Here is a 24,748-nt window from a genome sequence, read left to right on the forward strand (position 1 = left end):
TCTGTTTATGTGGTGCAGAGGAATCAAACCCAGGGCCTCATGCATGCAAGGCAAGTGCTCTAACACTGAGCCACCTTCCCAGCCCTCTAAATAACATTTATCTAGCATCCTGCACCTAGAAGATATTCAGTAAATAAAAGTATTGAAATAATCAACAAAGTATCTCAGTGTACTTAAAATTCTGATTATTTTTAGGCTGTATATTAATACATTGAGCAGAGAATTTGAGAGCTCACAGAAACTTTTTTAAAATCCAAGCTTACTATTTTACTGGCTTTAATCATATGCATACAACTTTAACTTTTTTAATCTGTGCAGTATCTGTTATTAATATTTTTACATCGATTTTTTTAAGCCTACTCTAGATCTAAACAATAGTGTCTATGACATGGGCTTGATTTTCTAGTTATTTTCATGTGTCTTATTAAAAATCTAAACCAATATCCTTTGGTTTCACTTCAGAGCATGTAAGTTGTTATCTTTACTAAAAATAAACAATGAAGATACCAAATAGCTGGTGATACACCTTCTAAAGTAATTTCATACTCTAGGCTTGGGAGACTCTTATCTGTTCACATTCAGATCTCTATATTTGTGATTAAAAACCCAGTGATAACACAAAAGACAATTATCTTGTGTCTACTATTGTATGCTTCCACTGATTAAAAAAAATATTAGTAAAGGCAAAACTCTAGAGACAGAAAGTCAGTGGTTGCTTAGGACTGAAGGTAAGAATAGGATTGACCTTCATCAGGAATGACTTTGAACAAGGGAATTTTTTAGAAAGATGGAAGATTCTAAAACTGGATGATATACACTGGATGGTATGCATAATGGTATACACTTAGGAAAAAGAAAATCAAACTGTTATCATGTCAGTCAGCTTTTTTTTTATTGTGAAAATACTGTACAGAGGGGTTACAATTACATGGGCAAGATAATGAGTACATTTCTTATCAAGCATTGTAGCTTCCTCCTTTGTTTCCCCTTCCCAGCCCTTCCCACCCTCCCCCTGCCCACGTCGGTCAGCTTTACAGCACTATAATACATAGCTGAGACAGTCAACTTAGAGAGAAAAGGTTTGTTTTGGCTTATGATCTTGGGAGGATTCACTCTGGTTAATTGGGCCTGTGGTAAGGCAGTATATCATGGAGGGAGTACATGGCAAGACAAAACGGCTCACTTCATGGCCAGGTTACAAAAGAGAGTGACTCTAAGACCTCCTGCTAGGCTCCACTCAGTAAGTTTCTACCACCTTCTAATTATGCTAACCTGGAGACCAAGATGGGGCTCATTTATGGGTCTTTGGGGGAACATTCGAGATATAAACTATGTTTATAGTGGATATGTTTTAGGGATTCCAAAATATATCTCAGATGACAAGGAGGAAGAGGAGGAAAGAAAGGAAATGGAAAGGCATATAGAAAGTGTAAGTTGAAAGAGAAGGGAAAATTAGAAGGACTTCTGGAATACTGGTGATATTTTGTGTTGTTGGTCACAAGAATAAGTTCATTTTGTGAAAATTTGTCAAGCTGTTCATTTATGCTTTGTGCGGATTCCTGTATGAACTTTATTTTCTTTTATGCTGGTAGTAGGACTTGCGCTCAGGGTCTAGGTGCTGTCTCTTTGCCTTTTTGCTTAAGCAAAGTGGAGCCACAGCTCCACTTCTGGCTTTTTTCTGGTGAATTAGAGATAAGAGTCTCCCAGACTTTGCTGTATAGGTTGGCTTGGAACCAGGATCTTCAGATCTTAATCTTTTGAGTAGCTAGGATTACAGGGGTGAGCCACCAAAACCTAGCTTCTATATGAACTTTATACCCCAGTTTAGCATAAAAGCCAGGGTTGGAGGTATGTGCTGCCTAGCAAAAATGAAGCCCTGAGTTCAAATCCCTGTACCTCCCTGCCCCTGAAAAATCAGCCAAGATAAAGCTGCCATTACTTCTCAGTTATTACTTAAGTATTAATGAAACTGAGAGTTATTACTTTCCTGTTTGTTATTTTGTACAATTACATCACTCTGCCGACTTAGTTTCATGATGTTAGGAGTTCAGGTTTTGTGTAGCTTAATACCAAAAGGGTTATAAAGAGATGTATTTAGCTAATCACATAAGTGCTTCAAGAATGTCAGTGAAAGCCATTGTTCCTTAATTATTCACAGCAATTATTAGCATGGACAATATTCAGTGTGCAACCAAAATAAATGTTTGTTTTAAGAGGCTTCCTGGAACAATCAAATCATTAGTCTCAAAAGTCCCCTCTCTCAGCCCAGTTCTCCTGCTGCCTGCTAGAGTTCTATATTTATCTTTTCAAATCTGAAGTACAGCAATTAGTTATTATAATAAGAGCTACCAATTTATTGTGTGCTGACTTCATGCCAGGCACCGCATTATCAGACTTTCCCATATTTTAATTGTCTCACTTCATTGTCTCAACAACCCTGAGAGGGAATTGTTTTTATAGAAGAGGAAACTTTAGCTAAGAGGCTTCTGAGTGAGCACAAGCCTGTGGTGCTAGAAGTGACAGAGCCAGAGAACAAGCTGGGTCCCACCCAGACATCCGGACCTGACATCAGTAATAGGAAATGAGTGACATGTGTGAGATGAGTCTGAATTCCAAAACATGGCTCTTCACATGGTTACTATAGTGACTGCTCCTCTGATGCTTTTGCTTTCTGCTGAGATGACAATGCATCCACAGTTAGCCACTGAGGTGTGGAATCCCCATCACCATCCTGAATCCCAAGGGATGGCTTCTTGCCTTGTCATTTCCAGAAGCTCCAGGAACATTCTCAGATTCTGCACTGTGAAAGTTTACAAATATTATTAATTTTACCTTGTATAAAGCATAAGAGTGGGGCTGGGAATGTGGCTTAATGGTAGAGTGCTTGCCTAGCATGCATGAAGTCCTGGGTTCGATTCCTCAGCACCACATAAACAGAAAAAGCTGGAAGTGGCACTGTGGCTCACGTTTAGCCTTGAGCAAAAGAAGTTCAGGGACAATGTCCAGGCCCTGAGTTCAAGCCCCAGGATGGCAAAAAAAAAAAAGGGGGAGGGGAGTAGTACTGTGGCTCAGGTGGTAGAGTGCTAGTCTTGAGCTGAAGAGCTCAGGGCCAGCACCCAGGCTCAAAGTTCAAGCCCCATGACTGACAAAAAAAACAAAAAACAAAAAAGCATAGCCTTAAAAAAGGTAACTGAATGGGAAGAAAATAACCTTTCCTTCTGTTCTTTTGTATTCGAAGACAGACTAGACAGAGAAAACCATGGCAGTTTATTTCATCTAAGTTTTACATGATGGGGAACCTTCATAAAGAAATGTTTAAAATGAGCCCTTTTGTTGTTCTGGTACTGGGACTTGAATGGCCTCACATTGTTGCTTAACTTTTTCACTCAAATATGTTGCTTTTATTATTTGAGCCTCCAGTTCTGGATTTATGCCAATCGATTGAAGAGTCTCAAGGATTTGTCTGCTCTAGCTGGCTTTGAACTGTGATCCTCCTGAGTAGCTAGGATTAGAAGCCTGAGCCACCTCTATCTAACTTATACTGAGCACTTTTTTTGGGGGGGGGGTCCAGTTGTGGGGCCTGAACTCTGGGCCTGGGCGCTGTCCCTCAGCTCTTCAGCTCAAGGCTAGTGCTCTACCACTTGTGCCACAGTGCCACTTCCAGCTTTTTTCTTTTTGCTTATGTGGTGCTGAGGAATCCAACCCAGGGCCTCATGCATGCAAGGCAAGTGCTCTACCACTGAGCCACCTTCCCAGGCCCAATATACTGAGCACTTTTATACTAGGTTTGATGGAGAGTGGCCAGTTGGTGGGAAGTGTGATAAGACAAAGGTATAGGGTTAAGGTGATAAAGAGGGAAAAGCTATCAATACCTGATTATTGATTCTTTTCAGCATCCCTGCATGTCTGGATATTCCATGAATGTTCCTCTGAGCATCTCTCATATGAGGAGCCTATGATCTGCTTCAGATTGGAGAGTTCTTCCTGCACCTTCTATCTTTCAGTTTCCTTCAGTGTGAGATACTCACCATGTTGAGGTGCTATATATTGGAGTAGCATGTTCTGAACTCCATCATGACAACCTTGTTTCAGACAGTCACGCAGAACTGATAGCAATGTTGAGGTGCCCGCCCCTCACTGAATGAAAGGTGGGGTGGAGGGTACCTGGTAGAAAGAAGTGTGGAAAGGAGAGGATCCTTTAGTACCGGGTTAAATGAAGTCTGGGAGAGGCTGAGCAGATTAGGCAGGAACAGGGAGGGTGTGTGTGTGTGTGTGTGTGTGTGTGTGTGTGTGTGTGTGTGTGTGTGTGTGTGTGTGTGTGTGTGTGTGTGTGTGTGTGTGTGTGTGTGTGTGTGTGTGTGTGTGTGTGTGTGTGTGTGTGTGTGTGTGTGTGCAGATTAGGCAGGAACAGGGAGGGTGTGTGTGTGTGTGTGTGTGTGTGTGTGAATTCAGGACCTGAGCAGATTAGGCAGGAACAGGGAGGAGTGTGTGTGTGTGTGTGTGTGTGTGTGTGTGTGTGAATTCAGGACCTGGATATTCTACCTTAGCATTTTGCCCAAGACTAGCACTCTACCATTTGAGTCACAGTTCCGTTTCTGGCTTTTTGGTGGTTAATTGGCAATACATCTCCCAAACTTTTCTCCTGGGGCTCTGCGTGTGTGTGTGTGTGTGTGTGTGTGTGTGTGTCTCTGTGTGTGTGTGTGTGTCTGTGTGTGTGTGTGTGTGTATTCTGTGTGTGTGTGTGTGTGTGTGAATTCAGGACCTGGATATTCTCCCTTAGCATTTTGCTCAAGACTAGCACTCTACCATTTGAGTCACAGTTCCGTTTCTGGCTTTTTGGTGGTTAATTGGCAATACACCTCCCAAACTTTTCTCCTGGGGCTGGTTTGTTGTTGTTTTTTGTTTTGTCAGTCCTGGGGCTTGAACTCTGGGCCTGGGTGCTGTCCCTGAGCTCTTTAGGTCAAGGCCAGCGCTCTACCACTAGAGCCACAGCCCACTTCCAGTTTTCTGGTGGTTAATTGGAGATAAGAGTCTTAAGGACTTTTCTGCCTGAGAACCATGATCCTCAGATCTCAGCCTCTTGAGTAGCTGAGATTACAGGCATTAGCCACCAGGGCCTGGCTTCCTGGGGCTGATTTTGAATCACAGTCCTCAGATCTCAGCCTCCAGAGTTGCTAGGATTATAGGCATGAGTCACTAGGGCCCACCTTGAGCTTTCTAAACGAATGCTCTTCTTTGTAAATGTGTGCAAGGGAAGTGGTTTGGATAAGGATTGGGGAGGGAGGGCAGACCAAGGCCTGGAATGCGTTATTGACACATGTGTAGCGCACTGGGCAGTCAGGGAGGAAAAGACTTAGAAGCTAGAATGCATACAAGCCTTTTGCAGGCTAGACAGGACAGTTGGCAATGCTGTAGTGAGGCAGCTTTACTCTCAGGTAACAGAAAGCCTCTCAGGGTCAGTAAATGATTCAAAGACAACACATGGAGACATTCTTGGAGCTAAAGACCAAAGCCAGGATGTCCTGGACCCAATGTTCGACTCATTCTCTGTAATTACAGAGCCACAGTAGTGAAGAGGACAGTGACATCCAAGGCACCGCAGGCCTTTCTCTCAGCGCTGGTTAAGAACCAGATTCCTTTCCCTGGTTCCAGAGCTTCCAGCTGAGTTCTGGAAGCTGATTAAAGAGAAGGCGCAGAAACAGCAGGTAATTAGAAACTTTATAAAAAGGAAGAACACTGTCTTCAAACTTACCTAAGCGTCTCGATGGCTGGAGGTGGGGGAGGTGCTGGAAGCTGCAACCTCTGGGTCATATCTGCCTGAGTAGTGACTGGGGACATGGCCAGGGGCAAGAAGGGCAAAGGGGCTGCTTTGGAATTTACTGGGGCAGCCAGAGGGCATTTGTAAGCCCCAAACAAGCTGGTGACATCAATGGCACCAGGAACAAAGAGGATTTAGGAGAAGAGACATACACACGTGAATATACGTACACAGAGAGACAGAGAGCCCTAGAGAGAGACAGAGAAGAGAAAGAAACAAAGAAATAGAGCCAACAACCAAGGGCTATAAAGCAGAGCAGGTTACCGACTGGCCAGTCCTTTAGCTGTCCTAAAGTCCCCATGAGAGGAAGGCTCCACACTGCTATGGAAACTGCTATGCAGTTTTGGGGCCAGAGAATCCACATAAGAGCTGTCTTAAGAGTCTTCATCTCCTGGGATCCCCAGGGACCACCCTGTTTTGAAAAAGTTGTGGAAGGTAATGTGAGTGGCAGAATGCTTGAACTCCAGAGTAGTGTGTACACACACACACACACACACACACACAACTTCCCCCTTTGCCTTTTGAGGTTCCTCTCTATCTGGGACATCCTCATAGCTTCTCCCCATGGCTAACCCAAGCTGATTACCACCTTGCTCCACACAGAGGCTCCCATTCTACTGCTCAAGAGGCTGGAAACCCACAAGGGGACCCAGTGTTTCCTGTTTCACTCCAGCCCCACCATAATCTAGATGCTCTGAGGCTGGGTGGGGAGGAAAACAAAGAGGGAGAGCTAAGTTGTCAAGCAAAGCTGGAGCAGAGGTAGAGTGGGGAGGGGACCCCCATTGTAGGCAATCCTGCAGGGCATTTATGCTATTCTGGCAGTAGTTCCCTTGACTGTCTGGTGAACTTGTTTCTCATCATTGTTCTTTCATTTCTTTACTATGTAGTCTTGAGAATCTATGGTATGGAGTGTTGTTATGGGTGAAAAAGTCTCCAAACGAAGATTGAGACACAATTTTCTCTGTCAGATATAGGTGGCCATGGGCAATTTAAAAAACACAGGAAGAGTTGGCCACCAGTGACTCATGCATGTAATCCTAGCTACCCAGGATGCTGAGCGCTGAGGATCATGGTTTCAAGCCAGCCCAGTCAAGGAAGTCCTATGATCAAAAAAAAAAAAAAGAAGAAGAAGGTACCAGAAATGGGGTAGTGTATGTGTATATATATACATGTGTGTGCACACACACATGCATGCAACACACTCTCGAAACAACAACAACAACAACAAAGTATTCCTGCCCAGTGGAGCAAGCAGAGCAAATGGTTGATCAAATTTAGTAAAGTGGTATTGGAGGCCAGGTCCTATCTCTTTCTCCCTCTTCATCTCAACCACCATTGCACTGGATCAAACCACTAATTTGGAGGCTAGAAGGAGGAGGATAGTGGTGCTGGTTCCTGATTAGGTTGCCGGATAAAACATAAGATGCTTGTATTTAATGCGTTACTTGGGACATGCCATACTAAAACATTATAAATTGTCTATCTGAACTCTAAGTTAAACTGAGCATCCCCTCCTCATTTACTATCTCTGACAACTTAATTGATGAGTGAACAGGAGTTAGCTGGTGAGCAGAGGGAAGGGCATGCCTACCTGGGGAACAACATTCACAAAGACGTGGAGATGAGAGGTGCTGTGAGCTGTTGAGTATGTGCTAGTGTCAGGGACCATATGTGGCCCATTCTTCTTTTAGGATACTGTTAAGAGCCATAACAGATGTAGCCTCTACCTCCTGGGAGCTCACAGGCCAGCTAAGAAGCAGGGAGGTGGGGAGCAGGAAGGGCAGGTCCTATAAGAGTCATAGCTGAGGAGTTAGCAAAGGCCTTCCTGAAGAGGAAACCCTTAAGGATAGGGTTATAAGCATCCAAGGGCAGGGGCAGTGGTGTTCTAGGTATAGCATAATGGAAAGCCCTGAGGTAAAAACAACAGGTGACAGGTCCCAGGAACTGACATGTGGCCAGGGAGACTGGGAGCTCAGGGGGATGGCAGCAAGAGTCAAGAGAGGTGGCGGGACAAGTGGACAGCACTTTGGACTGGGTTCTGAAGAGCCCATGAAGGGGTGGAAAGCAGGCAGGTGACATGACTGGCTTTGACTGGATTTATGCTCTCTGAGGTGACTCATGCAGAGAGAGGAGGACAGATGGGCAGCATGGGGGACAGAGAACGAGAGAGATCAGTGAGAGAGCTATTCCAGATGTCCAGAACGGACATATTGGTGGCCCAGCCTAGCATAATGGTGGTGAAGAGGAAGAGGTAGAAGGAGGAAAGGATCCAGGCTGCACTGAGGGGGAAGACTTGGCAAGCCTAGGTTTCCTGGCACAGAGAAGTGAGGGGGAGAGAGGAGCATGATGACTCAAAGCTATTGGTTTGGGCAGATGGAGGATGGTGAAGCCATTTGCAGAGCTGAGCTAAGGACCTGGGAAGTTTGGGGGTGGTGGAAGAAAGCTCTGCTTTGCATATGTTGAGGGTGAGGAGATTGGTGGTGGACTATGGGACAGTGGACTGTGAAGGAGGAGAAAACCATGTGGAGCCAGAGAGAGCTGTGTGGAAATCTCTCCCACACTTAGCCTTGGTCAATGACTTTGTCTTTCTTCCTTAGGCTCTCTTCTGTCCAGTGAAATGGCAAAGCCCTTGTGTTATAGGGAAGGTGTGGTAAACCCTACTGTGCTGCTCTCCATTGTTTAGTAGTAGGTTTGTTTTATGAGACCATATGTGTATGTTGCTTTCAAGGTTAGCTTATAAAGACAAAGTGGCTTTTGTCTTCCATCCCTTGCTCTAGGGATGTCAGCTATCACTTGTCAGGAGAGGCTTCTATGAGGGAATTAATGCCTTGTGCTAAAAGCCATGTGAATGAACTTGAAGGTGAAATCTCAGCTCTCTGAGGACTGCAGCCCTTGGGGTCATCTGGACTGCAAGCTTATGGATACACCCTAAACTACTTCCAAATCCATGACACACAAAAGTAGGAGGGTGATTTGTTACCATTGATATCTGTAACAGGAGATGAAAGGTAGGGCCTAATGTGAAGGGTAAACCAAAGGAGGAGGCTGCAATGCTTGGTAAGAAATGTACGCATTATCCTGCCCATGTAATTGTAACCCCTCTGTACAGTATGTTCACAAATAAAATTTAAAAAAAAGAAAAAAATATGAACAAATGTATAAAAATTTGGAAAATAAAGTGACGAAGAAGAAAAAAAAAAAGAAAGAAAGAAAGGTAGGGCCTAGCACAGTCAAGCCACAGAATATTCAGTGTCTGTACCCCTGGAAGCCAGGAGAGGGGGCTGAGCTAGAGGTATGGATCTGAGAACCTTTGCTTAGAGACGAATGGAATCCAGGGTGATGGCGAAGGCAGTCCACAGGGAAGCATAGACAGAGAGGACAGGATAGCATTGGACAGAAATTTGGTTAGGCATAAAGGGTGGGAAAAGCATCTCCCTGAGTCTGAGAGGAGGTGCTGCAGAGGAAGGAGGAGAACATGGTATCCAGAAGGCTAAGGCAAAGGCTTCTCCAGGAGGTGTGGGCAGAAGCCTGGCACACAGAGGTCCAGGAAGCTCTGCACAGCACCAAGGGAAGTCCTGGTGCCCCTAGCAAGACCATTTGGGTGGGGAGGTTGAGTCCTGAGACTAGGTTGAAAGGAAGTTGGGGTGCCAGAAGGAGGGAGATAACCCAGCAACAGAGGAAAGAGGAGAGACACTGAGTGTGAACTTCATTCAATGTCAGAGTCCTGAGGCTTACCTGATGATGGAGAGGGTAGAAAGAGAGAGCCTGAAACATCTGAGCCTAGGCTAGAAGACAGAGCTGAGGATGGACACAGAGCCCAGAGAGGGAATCACCTGGATGGGAGGCAGAGTTCCTCAAGTGTCTTAGAAGACTGTGCAATTCAGGTAAGTGCACAATCATTAGAGGAGGGAACCAGGAAACTCCCACTGAAGAAGCAATATTCTGTCAACTATGGGAAGTGAGCACCACCAGTCTTCAGTGAAGAGGACGATCAAGAACTCACTCTCAGCTTCCTGTGGCTCACCCAGAATTTATCCTGATGCCCACACAGTAGCTGCCATAAGAAGAGCTCACCCTGGGCCAGCCTGGTTCACTCCTTATCAGCCTTGGAAGACAAGGATCATCCAGGAATCTCTTGGAGCCTTCAGACTTGCAGCCCACCTGAGAAGAGAAGCCCAGGGACACAGGGGAAGTGGGGGAGAATTGCAGAACACAAGTTGGTCTTTCCCGTGAGCTGGCGACCATGAGCTCTATAGAGTAAAACAGCTTCCAGGGTAACTCTCCCTTAGTCTCCTCAAACAAGAGATCCAAGTGTTTACAGGAGAGTTCAATGGAAGAGTCAAACCACAGAAAATCCCAGTTTTAGGGATGCTTCCCTAGTGAATATTGTTCTTCCATTTTTTGGGGGAGGGTGGGGGAGGATCCGGTCATGGGGCCTGAACTCTGGGCCTGGGCACTGACCCTCAGCTCTTCAGCTCAAGGCTAGCGCTCTACCACTTGAGCCACAGCGCCACTTCTGGCTTTTTTTTTTCCTGCTTATGTGGTACTGAGGAACTGAACCCAGGGCCTCATGCATGCAAGGCAAATGCTCTACCACTGAGCCACCTTCCCAGCCCGTGAATATTGTTCTTGGTGCCTGGCTCATTTTGCTTTTTGAAACATGGTCTCGCTGTGTAACTCAAGCTGGCCTCCAACTCAGGATCCTCCTGCCTCCACTTCCCTAGTGCTGGGATTACAGGTGTACACTACACCAGCTAATTTCATTTAAGAAGTTCAGGAGGGGCTGGGAAGGTGGCTCAGTGGTAGAGTGCTTGCCTTGCATGCATGAGGCCCTGGGTTCGATTCCTCAGCACCACATAAGCAAAAAGAAAAAAGCCGGAAGTGGCACTATGGCTCATGTGGTAGAGCGCTAGCCTTGAGCTGAAGAGCTGAGGGACAGCGCCCAGACCCAGAATTCAGGCCCCATGACTGGACCCCCCCCCCAAAAAAAAAAGAAGTTCAGGAAACTTGGATAACAAAAGCACAGAAGCAGAGAATAACTTAGAAAGACGGTAGACATATCTTATTCATAAATATGTATGTAAAAACCCTAAATAAAATATTAGCAAATGGAATCCATCAGTAACTAAAAAAAAACAGCATCAGGAATGGTTATTATATAGAGGGTTTTATAATAAAACACATGTTTGTAATTCATTACATTGAAGGGGGATTCCACATTTGATAAAAATTCAGCACACTCAGAGTAGAACAGTGCTTCCTAATCCTGATAAAGGTTGATCCATCAAAATCTATAACAAATATTGTACTTAATAGTAAAATGTTAGAGGCAGTAAAGAACAAGATTGAAAAGCCCATCATTGCCAGTGCTATTCAACACTGCAGGGGAGTCAGTCAACACAGAGAAGCAAGGAAGAAAAAAGGAAGTAGAGGTGTGACTCAAGTGGTTGAGTTCCAGCCTTGAGTAGAAAAGCTAAGTGAGTTCAAGCCCCTCTATTGGCACGCACGCGCGCGCACACACACACACACAAAAGAGAAAATAAGACTGGACAGGAAATTCAAGCTGTTATGACTTGCACATTCTGATTATATTCTAAATTCAAGAGGCTTATTAGAACTGAAAGGAGTCATGAAGTTTGCTATATTATTGTATAAAACAAACTACACTTGGTAAGTTTTGAAATGTTTGAGTTTGAAAATAGAGTTAACAATACTGATAAAAAATTTTTTTACTATATGAGGAAGTTGGTCAGACAAAACCATAGTCAATCCAGTCATTTGGGAAAACAAAAGCCTTCAGAAACCAGGTGACTTCCCCAAAATACCAGTAAGTCAGTTGGGTGCCAGTGTCTCACACTTGAAATCCTAGCTACTCAGAAGACTGAGATCTGAGGATCATCAGTGAGACTAATTAAACACCAAAAAGCCGGAAGGAGAGCAGTGGCTCAAGTGGTGGAACACTAGTCTTGAGCAAACAAGCTCAGGGACAGTGCCCCAGGACTGGCGCATAGGTGGACGCACATACACACATACACATGCAAATACCAGAGGCAATTCTATACTTTTAGTGGCACTAAATCCTGAAGTGCTGAGTCTTGGATAATTTCCATGTTATCTTGTAAAAAATAAAACTCGTGATTGGGCCAGGGTTTAGTTCAGTAGAGGAAACATGCTGAGCTTATAAGACTCTGGGTTCCGTCACTCATATGACAACAAACAAAGATCCCCAAGCATACTGCATTTTTATGACTAAAGTCAATATGCACATATTCTAGAAATTGAAGTCTAGACTATTAAGAAATACCTGTATGTGACTCATACCTGTAATCGTAGCTACTCAGAAGGCTGAGATCTAGAGGATGATGGTTCCAAGTCTATGCAACTCCATCTCTAAAATAACCCCATCACCAAAATAACCAGCAAAAAGTAGGGTTGGAGGTGTGGCTCAAGTGCAAGTCAGGCAAACCAAGACTGCCAGAAAAAAAAAAAGTAGTAAAACATTAACGTTCAACCATACTTCTGTGTGGTTCCAGGAACACTTAGTATATATCTTCACGTACATTTCTGTGTCCTCATCTAGTTTTGTTTTGTTTTTTGTTTTGTTTTTGGCCAGTCATGGGACTTGAACGCTGGGCTTGGGTGCTGTCCTTCAGCTCTTCAGATCAAGGCTAGTACTCTACCACTCTGGTTTTCTGGTGGTTAACTGAGATGAGTCTCATGGGGACTTTTTTGCTGGGGCTGGCTGTGAACCGTGATCCTCAGTTCTTAACTTCCTGAGTAGCTAGGATTACAGGCGTGAGCCACTGGTGCCCAGCTCTCCCTAGTTTTTGTGGGCACATTATAATGTGACATTCAGTTATATCAACGAAGCATATTATTTATTTAATCTACCAATTTGAGTTTATGGACAAAAACCAAATATCAATATGATCTTATCAATAAAAATTCAATCTGAGGACCTCCTTGTACACATGCAGAACATGATACCCAGGTGAGTTTTTAAGGCCATTGAGTGGCAAAAGCAGCTCCTTGTCCCATCTGGAAGGGGACAGCAAGCTAGCTAGGAGAAAGTGAGCGGAATTTGGCACAGCTCTGTGCCTGGAGGCTTTAGGTCACTCCCCTGCAGCCCTGTTCTCTTTGCTGCAGTGGCAACAGTATTCCTGCCAGCTTCGTCTAAGACTGAGTGGCTTGGAGCCTCAGATCCTTTGCACAGGTCGTTTTCTCTGCTGAAGCTGGCTCTGTCTCCCCATCTGGCTGACCTAAACTGGCCTGATAGGCTGGAGAGGTGGCCCAAGGGGTTTCCTCAAAGCCAGGGGTGGTTGTGGCCACAGGCCTGGCTGACAAGTTTTCCTTGTCCACCTAATATGAAGCCGGGAAGCCTTCCCTTATTCTCCACCAACGTCTACTGCCCCTCCCAACATCTAGGATCTTGTTATTCTGTCTACTCTGGGTCTGGGTCAGGGACTCGCCGTGGTCTTGGTGGCCGCTGTACTTCTGGGCCTGACAGGTGGCGGGGTCCATAGAAGTCTGTGGATTGATTGGAAAGAAACATCTGATGCAAACCCGCCTTGAGGACCCGGGAAGGCCTGGCCGCGGGTTTGGGAGGACCCCAGACTGCAGGCGGAGGCGGGGACAGAGGGCGGGGCTGGCTTCAGGGGGCGGGGCCTGGGGCGGAACTGGGTCCTCGGGGCGGAGCTTCGGGGCTGCGGTAAAGCCGGGCTGATCCGCGGCGCTCAGGCTGCGCCCGCTGCATTTCCCAGGACGCCCGGCTCCCAGGCCTCTCGCGCCCCGCCGCCGGTAGGGGGCGCCCGCGCTCGTGGCGCCGCGGCTCTGCTGGGAAGGCGCCGCCCGGCGCGGGCAGCTGGATCCGCAACTCCGGGCGCGGGCTCAGTCGTCCCCGCCGCCGCCGCCGCCGCCGCCGCTGCCGCTCCCGGGCGCGGGCTCGCTCGTCCCCGCGCTCGCGCCCTCCGGCCGCCGGCTTCTCCCGGCCCAGCGGCCGCGCAGTGAGTCGGGCGGGCGCGGGCGTGTGGGGCCGGGGCTCGGGAGGGCCGGGCGGCCGGGGCGGCGGGGCCGAGAGCGGGCCGGGCCGGGCGGGGGCGCGCGCGGAGGGGCCGCGGGAGCTCGGGCCGCGCGCCCCGGGGCGGCGGGGCTGCCCTCGGGTCGGCCTGGGCGGACGTGCCGGGGCCCGCCCGGCGGGACGCGCGGGCCGGGGACTGGGGGCTGCGGTGCGCCCGCCCCTGCCCGGGCCCGGAGCCTCGTCCGCCCCGCGCCGAGACCAGGCGGCTGCGGGGCTGCGCTTGTGGGGCAGCCGCGGAGCGCGGCGCGGACGGGGGCGCGCGGGGTCGGCTCGGCAATGATTTTTTTTTTCCCCCTTTCTTCTCGGCGGCGCTAATTAGCCACCGCTTGCCCTAGTTTCACGCACACCGCAGGGCTTCTGAGCCTTGCTCCCGCTGGGCTCTTGCTGCCGCTGCTTCCCCGGCCCCGACGAGACACGCTGATTTTGCAGCTGAGTGCTCTTCCGTCCGGATCGATCCCCGAGGTGGCACTTTGAATGCCTGCTGTCAGCGGCGATGCCCGGCCGCGGTGACGGAGCCCCCCGGCAGCACCTGCCGGGCCGGCCGGGGTGGAGCCCCTGCCTGGGGTGGGACGGGGACGTGGAACGGGACCGACCGCTTGTTGAGATGTTCTGCGGAAGTTAGGGTGTTTCGGTTCTGGAAGACCACTCTTAGAGTCCAGTTCGTGTGTGCGACTTTGTTATGGAGGAGGTCCGAAGCAAATACACTTGGGAAGACAGTGTATGGGGAGTAGCCGTGGCATCTGTTTCCACCATACCCCCTGGCATATGCAACCCCCCCCCAATGCCCCTCCGTTACATGAATGATCCTGGAATAGCACAGGCCTGAGGCCAAGACTGAGATGTTTTTAAATGAACAAATGTGTAGCTAGGAAAAGGGAAATAAAGTGATTGTGAGCAGGGCTGGTAGGATTGGAGAACTTGTGTTTAGTTGAAAGCTATCAGTCTTTCCAGATACTTGATTATTATTTTTTTTTTTTTTTTTTGCCTTAGGTTGACCAGCCAGGCTTGCTATAGATGCTGTTGCTAAGTTTTGCCATTTGAATTCGCACAAATCATATTGCAGCCCAAGCCTTAGTACAGAAAGGAATATCAGGGGCCGTCCTATAAGAACCCCCATTGGATCTTGGATTTTGATATGTATATTTTTCATGTATTTTGACTTTTTTTTTTTTTTTTTTTTGGTCAGTCGCAGGGCTTGAACTCTGGGCCTCCACTCTTCAGCTCAAGGAGAGTGCTCTACCACTTGAGCCACAGCGCCACTTCCGGCTTTCTAGTGGTTTATTGGAGATCAGAGTCTCACGGACTTTCCTGCCGGGGCTGGCTTTGAACCGTGAGCCTCAGATCTCAGCCTCCTAAGTAGCTAGGATTACAGGCATGAGCCACCAGAGCCCATCGTTTTGATATGATGTCTATGAAATATAGAAATGTATTTGGATTCGACCGCCCTGAGTCATGCAGAGAAGTTATGAATCAAGTGCTCATGTGTGAGGCCTTGGAAAGGGACTGGCTGCCGTGTTAGCAGCTCTCCCTCGTGGGGGTGGTCTTGGAAAAGGAGGATCTTTGAGACTGGGAGCACATGGAGGGGAGGAGTCCTTCTTTGTTGCTGTTTTTCAGTCTACCTCAGAAATTTTGTGTATGTTATTGCTACAGACATTTTCACATTCGTACAATGTTTGTTTTGTAGTCATCATTTTGCTATTTTCTTCATTTCCCCCAAAGAGGAGTGGTTTACTCAGGCCCTTCTAATTAGGAAGGATGCAGAATTGGGGTACTGGTCTTTCTCCTCCAGCCCTAGTTCTCTTTTCTTTGTGCCCTTTGAAACCTGCATGTGACTTCAGAACCCTATTCGACATCCGTTAACCTATGGCTGGGTTTTATCCTTGTGTTTCAGTGGTGTACTTACTTTGGGCAAGGTGGTATTATTAGCCCATGGAAACTGAAGAGAAGAGGAATTTTAAGATTTTTGTGACTTGTCTTTTTAACATTGTAGGTCATTTTTCAATCTATAACTTTTCTATTAGACAATATGGTTAAGAAAGGAGAGAGTGAAAAGGATTACTATTATTTTTAAAAAGAGGATCCATTTCTGCAGCAGTGTAGTTAGGGATAATCTGACATTGTAATTACATTATTCTTGTCTGCCTGGCTATTTGTGCTGGCCTGTACGTGGATATTAACTCCAAAGACTCCTTTAGATGTGGCTGAACTAGTTACTATAAAAAAGTGTTTCACTTTCAAACTCCCACGTTTCAAGAACAGAGAAACTCAGTACAAAGCCAATTTTGAAGGTAAGTATAGATGGAGAGAATTTATTGACTCCTTTTCAGAATGCCAGGCAAAAAGGTTTCAGTAGAAAACCAGTTTTAAAGGTTCCATAGAATCACTGGGAAGAGTGGTCATAGGTTTTTATTTTTACTTGTTCAGATGTGGAGATTTTTACTGCAATGTGTAGGTTGTTATAAGCAATATTGATTCTTAGTTTATAGCAAAAATTATAAAACTCTTGACTACTTGTGTTTGTCATTATCCGTAAGTTCTCTGGTAGTGAGGAAGATAACTTTGGGATTCTTAGGTTATTTTTAAATTAATTATTTAATTTTTAATTGACTTAATGGGTTGTACGTCCTTCAGATTTGCCAGTTTAGAAAGATTGTAATTTCTTTTAGGTATTATGCATTCTTTTTTTTGAGGTAATAGGTTTTGTTTTGTTTAGTTACTCTTATATTTTATTTCTATTATCTTTAAGTATTTGTGCTTGATCTGTATCACCCTTTTCAACATACCCATTCTTTACTTTTTTTTTTTTTTTTTTTGGGTCCGGTTATGGGGCCTGAACTCTGGGCCTGGGCACTGTCCCTCAGCTCTTCAGCTCAAGGCTAGCGCTCTACCACTTGAGCCATAGCACCATTTCCGGCTTTTTTTTCTTTTTGCTTATGTGGTGCTGAGGAATTGAACCCAGGGCCTCTGGCATGCAAGGCATGCGCTCTACCACTGAGCCACCTTCCCAGCCCACCATTCTTTACTTTTTTTTCTTTTTTTGGTCGTGGGGCTTGAACTCTGGGTCTGGGGTTGTCTCTCACCCAGCTCTTCAGCTCAAGGCAAGCACTTTACCACTTGAGCCACAGCGCCACTTCTGGTTTCCTGGTAGTTTATTGGAGATTAGAGTCTCACGGCTTTGAACCATGATCCTCAGATCTCAGCCTCCTGAGTAGCTAGGATTACAGGCTTGAGCCACCGATGCCTGGCTCCATCCTTTAATAGGTCTTTAATTATCTAACATACCATCAGAATTTATATATTAGCTTCAGTAACCTTTGATGCTTATACACAAGTGAATTTCCAGTGCTGTTACAAGAATTTTATTTGGGCTAAAGGTCAGATCTTTTAAGGTGAGCTGATTTTACAAGGTCAGAAAGCCTTTGAACTTCATAATGGTGTTCAGTTACTTTCACTGCCTCTTCAGTGATATTTAGTAAGGAAAAGCATTTTAAAGGATTAAAAAAATGTTGCCCTCATAATCTCCATTTCTCATGAATTATCTGAAATATTAGATGTTTCTTTTACTTCAAGTAAAGTAGGGCCATTTGCAGCTCTTCTCTCCACTGCCTGATTTGTGGTCCTGTAAAGTTTTCATTAAGCCCTCCACTGGAGACTGGGCCAGGAGGGAGAGAAGATGAAAAGCAAATGAATCATTTTCTAATTGTTAGCAGCTCTGGAAAATGATTTAGTAGAAGAAATTGAAGCTGTTCTGGAAATTCTTTTGGATTATGTTTTCATTCATCTGCTTAGTCTTGAGATGTTGGGTCATAAATTCAGAATCCAGCTATTGGCTAAACAGGAATCCTGCTGCTGCTGCTGCTGTTGTGTTCAAGAATCTCTACAGAGGATGTTTATAAGGAGTAGACAGATAAAATTTAAACCAATACTGTTTTTCTCATTGAGCTTACTAATAAACAATTTGATCTTTTTAGATTGTTTAGTCATTGTTAATGAAAGTGACTAGTAGTGACTTGTGTTTATTTTGAGATCTTATATACAAGCACAAGAAGGCTTTGGGATGCTTTTTAAGAAACACAGGCACATGTAGATCAGGTAATTGCTTTCCTGAATTACTTATCTTGAGCTTTCATTATGGTCTTCTGAGGCAAAAGCTGAGGCTTTTGCCATGGAGCAGTTTCAGGCGTCTCATCTAATTTACGTGTGTGTGTATGTGTGTGTGTATGTGTATCCTGTGTGGAGCAGATTCAGGAGTCCCATCTAGTGTGTGTGTGTGTGTGTGTGTGTGTGTGTGTGTGTGTGTGTGTGTGTGTGTGTGTGTGTGTGTGTGTGTGTGTGTGTGTGTGTGTGTGTGTGTGTGTGTGTGTGTGTGTGTGTGTGTGTGTGTGTGTCCGTCCGTGTCCTGTGTGTCCTGTGTGTGTGTGTATCCTGCGGCTTGAACTCAGGGCTTGAGTGTTATGCCCTGAGCTTATTTGCTCAAGGCTAGTGTTCTACCACTTGAGCCACAGCTCCACTTCTGGCTTTTTTGGTATTTAGTTGGAGATAAGATTCTCATGGACTTTTCCTGCTCAGACTGGCTTTGAGCCCGTCTGATTCTCAGATCTCTGCTTCCTGGGTAGCTAGGATTGCAGGCGTGAGGCACTGATACCTTGCTAATTTACTTAGTATTACTGCTCAAAAACTTGCTTTTTTTAGAAGTTGGAAAAGGATTAGTGGTAGTGGTAGTGGACATGGCAACTTTTTTTTTTTTTTTTTGCCAGTCGTGGGGTTTGAACTCTGGGCCTGGGTGCTGTCCATCAGCTCTTCAGCTCAAGGCTAGCACTCTACCACTTGAGCCACAGCACCACTGGCTTTTTTCTGCTTATGTGGTGCTCAGGAATCGAACCCAGGGCTTCATGCATGCAAGGCAAGCACTCTACCACTGAGCCACCTTTCCCAGCCCCCATAGCAACTGTTATATTGGTATTTGTTCATCTTTTGTCTTCTTCCATTTCTTTTTTTTTGGGGGGGGGGTTCGGTCGTGGGGCCTGAACTCTGGACCTGGGCGCTGTCCCTCAGTTTTTCAGCTCAAGGCAAGCACTCTACCACTTGAGCCACAGCGCCACTTCCGGCTTTTTTCTTTTTGCTTATGTGGTGCTAGGAATTGAACCCAGGGCCTCATGCATGCAAGGCAAGCACTCTACCACTGAGCCACCTTCCCAGCCCCCCTAGCAACTGTTATATTGTATTTGTTCATCTTTTGTCTTTATTTTTTCATTTCTTATTGGCCATTTGGATAATTCATAAATTAGATTTTATTTATTTATTTGTTTTTAGTGCTGGTACCAGGGCTTGAAATTCAGGGTCTTATGTTCTCACTCTTGACTTTCTTTCTTACAGCAGTTGCTCTACCACTTGAGCTGTGCCTCCAGTTTAGCTTTTTGCTGGTTAATTGGAACTGGAGTCTCACAGTGTTTTCTACTGGGGTTGGCTTTGGGTCTGGAACCCTAAGCTAGGATTGTAGGTAAGAGCCACTAGTTTGAATTAGAATTCTTTGTCATTTGAAACCAGGCAACAGCCATATGAGTAAGTACCTGCTGTTTTTCCTTATTCTTAAGGAATCTTTACAAACCCATTATAATTGTTTGATTAGGTAGAGTTACTGTAAAGTAAATCTTTTTTTTTGGGGGGGGGGTCCGGTTATGAGGCCTGAACTCTGGGCCTGGGCGCTGTCCCTCAGCTCTTCAGCTCAAGGCTAGCGCTCTACCACTTTTTTTTTTTTTTTTTTTTTTTTTTTTAATTTGCCAGTCATGGTACCTGAACTCTGGGCCTGGGCACTGTCCCTCAGCTCTTCAGCTCAAGGCTACTGCTCTACCACTTGAGCCACAGCACCACTTCCAGCTTTTTCTGCTTATGTGGTGCTGAGGAATTGAACCCAGGGCCTCATGCATGCAAGGGCAAGCACTCTACCACTGAGCTACCTTCCCAGCCCCTAGCGCTCTACCACTTGAGCCACAGCGCCACTTCCAGCTTTTTTCTTTTTGCTTATGTGGTACTGAGGAATTGAACTCAGGGCCTCATGCATGCAAGGCAAGCGCTCTACCACTGAGCCACCTTCCCAGCCCAGAAAATCTTTTTTTTTTAAATTTTTTTTAATTATTGTGAAAATACCATACAGAGGGGTTACAATTACGTGGGCAAGATAGTGAGTACATTTCTTATCGAGCATTGTTGCCTCCTCTTTTTTTTCCCCATACCATCCCTTCCCCTCTCTACCCCCTGTAAAGTAAATCTTACAGTAGGCAAATATAGTTAATAGGTGGCTATAGTAAGTCTCAAATTAATTCTCTTCAGAGTCTTGTTTTCTTGGATTCTGTTCTTTAGGTTTCTATCCAAGAGAGATATTATGGAAAGATGTAGACCAGGAATCAGAAACTCAAGTCTAGGCCAACACTAGGTACTTAGGAGGCTGAGGTCTGGAGGGTAGAGATTTGAAGCCAGTCTGGGCAGAAAAAATCTGAGAAGACTGCATCTCCAGAATAATCCCTACAAAGAAGGGCTTGGAGGATAGGCCCAGTAGTAGGGCACCAGTTGTGAGTTTAACGCCCCGCTTTCAAATGATAGTAAACAAATTTACTTTTGAGTGGTAGAGTTTGAGCCATTTAATCCACCCTGTTTCTCTGTTTTGCATCTCTAAAATGGGGACTATAATCTATGCTGGGCCTACTGGCTTAGTCCATGAGGATAAAAGACTTTGACATGCTGTGTAAATGTTTTCTTTAATTCTAGAGTCCCTTCTCTGGTTGTGCAAATTTTCTTCTGACTGAACCCTTCCCCGGAGTTCTCCATTTTCCCATTTGGAATCTTCCTCCTACAGGCCCTGCCAGGCCATCTATCTATACACTGTGGAATTCCTTTTGTTTTCAGTTTTGTGTGTTTTCCTTCTTCTGTAGAGTGAAAGCCCCTTGAGGGCAGGCATTGTACTTTTCCTTTTCTGTGTGTTCACATTGCACATAGGTGTTCCCTCCCAACATGGTTGAACTACAATAGATTGATTAAATGATTGATTATTGAAGCTTTCATGAAAGAATACTTTGGGTAAGGAGAAAATACCAAAGATGAGCATTTACCAGAATTTTTGGATGACTGACCTTTCAAATCACTACTAATTTGTTGTTATTAGGAATAGAATCAGAGGCTGACAAGACAGACTGGTAAAGCATATTTCTTGGTTCTGTTTGTGAAGCAAGTGAGAGGAATGGAAGGCTGTCACAAGAGCCCTGAATTTGACATTTGTTTCATTTCTTATCCTGTAGCATGTAGAGGCCTATCTTCATCCAACTGCTGAGTGTAAAGAATAAAAACTGACTGCACCTCATTTGCTCCACATTTTAGCTTGTTTTGCTTTGAAGAATTTGCAAGGTAGAGAAAATGGATGCTCCAGGCTCTGATTTCAGCCCATGCTGTGCTATGCAAATGTTCTCTACATGCCTGAGTGACCTTTTGAGAAAGAGCCTTTGTGATCTTCTGTAGCCTGGGCTTGTTCTGAGAATTGTGTGCCAGATTTTTCTAAAAGTGGGAAAAGTGCATTTGCTCAAAGACTGGCTGAATACTGACAAGTCAGTGTTTCTGACCATCACTTGCCAGAGCTTTCATTTAACTTTGCAGGTTGCTTTGCAGGTTGGTTTGGGGAATGAGAGGGAACTGGCTTTGGCAGTTCAGTAGCTGGAAGACTGTGGGAATCCTCTTGAAGTGTAAAGCAAGACAAATTCAAACTAGCATCCTTACTATATAGGTATTGGTTATTTTCCTAAGGCTGTTGGCTGCAAGTACTGGCTGGTTGACTCTCAGACTGATCTGTGAGGTTCTTTTTTTTTTTTGGGGGGGGGGGTCCAGTCATGGGGCCTGAACTCTGGGCCTGGGCACTGTCCCTCAGCTCTTCAGCTCAAGGCTAGCGCTCTATCACTTGAGCCATAGTGCCACTTACGGCTTTTTTCTTTTTGCTTATGTGGTGCTGAGGAATTGAACCCAGGACCTCAGGCATACAAGGCATGCACTCTACCACTGAGCCACCTTCCCAGCTCCCTGTGAGGTTCTTTTACCCCCATGCTAATAGTTTGTCATTTCAGTTGCTTTCCATTTGTTCTGACTATTACACAAAAAGAAATACTGCATCATTGAAGTATAATTAGTTTTGTTTTTAAAGATAAATACTATTTTGATGTCTTTCCCTTGGAAATTGACCTTGATGTCTTGGACATTTATGGTGGTACATGTTTTTACTGAGATGTTTAGATTATGCTGCTAGAATGCTGATGAAGTTTTCCCTTTCCTGTAAATGACCTTTCTGACAAAGACTAATCATAGGTTTGTCATGACATAAGTTGTAGAAGTTAATCATGATGTTTTTGTACAAAAATCCTTAAAATTAGATTTTTAGAGAAGAGAGACAAGATTTGAGCAGTTAACTTTGCATGCTGCTGCATGTTTTCTGAGTATAGGGGAGTTCCTGCCCCGTGTATGATGGGCTCCAGAGGATGACCATGGAGAGGAGGGATGTTTTCTTTTCAGATCTTTGTCGCACCGTAGGTTTTTGTTGTTTTATATGTTTGTTTTCTGAGACAAGAGCTCACCAGGTAGCCTGGCTGGCCTCAAACTTGTGATCCTCCTGCCTCAAGCTTCCTGAGTGCCTAGTTCTGGAGTAGGTTTTAGTACTGGGTACTTGGCCTGTTCTGTCGGGTGGCAAGAGCTTTATTTGCAGTTTACAGAGTTACATGTGCTATCATATATCCATTTTCTCCTTCCAAAGTTTCCCTGGAATCTGGGCCCCTGGAGACGCAGCGCTGGAGCAGATGGATAATGGAGACTGGGGCTATATGGTGAGTGGCTGGTGGCTCACTGGAAAGCTGGCAACTTGCTTTTGTTTCTTTTTTCCTGATGCATCCTAATTATAATATATACAGATAAAAATTAGGAATTGTGCAAACTGCCCCTCCCATTTATTTGTATGACTTTGGAGGGCATTTTAGTTTGTTTTGGTGTTTTAATGGATACAGACTCAATACAGACTGTTAAAGTGACTTTTTTTTTTGATGGCCTGGAACTCAGGACCTGGGCTCTATCCTTGAGCTCTTTTTGCTCAAGGTTAGCACTCTACCACTTTGAACCACAATGTCACTTCTCATTTTCTGGTGGTTAATTGGAGATCAGAGCCTCACAGACTTTCCTGCCTAGGATGGCTTTGAACAGTGATCCTCAGATCTCAGCCTCCTGAGTAACTAGGATTACAGGCATGAGCCACCAGTGCCTGGATGGTTAAGTGACTTTTTGTAATCACTTACTTTAGGGATACAGGGAATTTTGGTCTTTGGAGTATCTTGCTCAAAAAACTCTTGGAAGGCCCTGAAGGTAATGGGATAAGGAAGCTTCCTTGTGGTTGGGCATTAGCAGTTAGACCTGACTGTGCCTCTTGCCCCATTTGCACATTTGGGTGTGCTTGTCTCCCTCCCTATTTCTCTTCCTCTGGTAAGAAATCATTTGTTTTCCTAATACCTGAAGATTCTTTTTTTTTTCTTCTTAATATAAACTTTAAAGCCAGTGGTATGTGTTATTTAGAGAAGCTTGCTTCTCTAAAGGTCAGCTTGCAACATTAATGTTACAAAAGTGAATATACTATTAGATAATGAAATTTAAAGCTTCTATTAGCTTTTGGGTTATATGGTTAGCTAAAGTGTATATTTTAACTTAGTGTTTGGAACTATTATTTCCATGAAAAAGTTATTAGAAGCTCAGTGTCAGTGGCTTACATTTACAGTCCTAGCTACTCAGGAAGCTGTGCTCTGAAGATTGAGGTTCAAAGCCAGCCTGGGCAGACAAATATTATTTCCAGTTTATCAGCCAAAAAAGAGAAAAAGCCAGAAATGAAGGAGTGGTTCAGGTGGTTGAGTGCTAGCTGTGAACAGAAAAGCCAAGTGAGAGCACAAGGACCAGAGTTTATGACCCAGTAATAGCATTAAAAAAAAAAGGAGGGGGCTGGGAAGGTGGCTCAGTGGTAGAGCGCTTACCTTGCATGCTCGAGGCCCTGGGTTCGATTCCTCAGCACCATGTAAGCAAAAAGAAAAAAATCCGGAAGTGGCGCTGTGGCTTAAGTGGTAGAGCACTAGCCTTGAGCTGAAGAGCTGAGGGACAGCGCCCAGGCCCAGAGTTCAGGCCCCATGACCAGACCAAAAAAAAAAAAAAAAAAGGAGGGGGGCTGGGAAGGTGGCTCAGTGGTAGAGCGCTTGCCTTGCATGCATGAGGCCCTGGGTTCGATTCCCCAGCACCACATAAGCAAAAAGAAAAAAGCCGGAAGTGGCGCTGTGGCTCAAGTGATAGAGTGCTAGCCTTGAGCTGAAGAGCTGAGGGAAAGTGCCAAGCTATTAGAATTAAACTTGCACAGTTTTTATTTTATTTATTTATTTTTTTTGGGGGGGGTCCGGTCGTGGGGCCTGAACTCTGAGCCTGGGTGCTGTCCCTCAGCTCTTCAGCTCAAGGCTACCGCTCTACTACTTGAGCCATAGCGCCGCTTCCGGGTTTTTTCTTTTTGCTTATGTGGTACTGAGGAATCGAACCCAGGGCCTCATGCATGCAAGGCAAGCACTCTACCACTGAACCACCCTCCCAGCCCCACAGTTTTTATTTTTATTTTTATTTATTTTTTTTGGGGGGGGGAGTCCGATCGTGGGCCTGAACTATGGGCCTGGGCGCTGTCCCTCAGCTCTTTTTTTCTGCTTATGTGGTGCTGAGGAATCGAACCCAGGGCCTTATGCATGCAAGGCAAGCACTTGACCACTGAGCCACCTTCCCAGCCCCAGTTTTTATTTTTAAAATATGTTTCG

The 24,748-nt window shown here is 45.3% G+C and overlaps 1 protein-coding gene across 5 annotated transcripts in view; it reads left to right on the forward strand.

Moving 5' to 3' along the window:
• The window catches only part of Kctd6 (potassium channel tetramerization domain containing 6), a 57,561-nt gene that overhangs the window by 30,008 nt on the left and 2,805 nt on the right, over positions 1-24,748 (forward strand). For 2 of the 5 annotated variants that reach the window (XM_070018803.1, XM_070018807.1), the window contains exon 2: positions 22,681-22,750. In XM_070018803.1, coding sequence (XP_069874904.1) covers positions 22,681-22,750 — 70 coding nt within the window. Of the gene's footprint in view, positions 1-13,724; positions 13,822-14,434; positions 16,184-19,376; positions 19,396-22,680; positions 22,751-24,748 lie in introns of those variants that run through there. The other 3 variants (XM_070018805.1, XM_070018804.1, XM_070018808.1) reach the window with 3 other exon arrangements.

The sequence above is a fragment of the Dipodomys merriami genome, unplaced genomic scaffold, assembly GCF_024711535.1.
Source record: "Dipodomys merriami isolate MVZ:Mamm:240054 unplaced genomic scaffold, mDipMer1.0.p SCAF_13, whole genome shotgun sequence".
Classification (NCBI taxonomy): Eukaryota; Metazoa; Chordata; class Mammalia; order Rodentia; family Heteromyidae; genus Dipodomys; species Dipodomys merriami.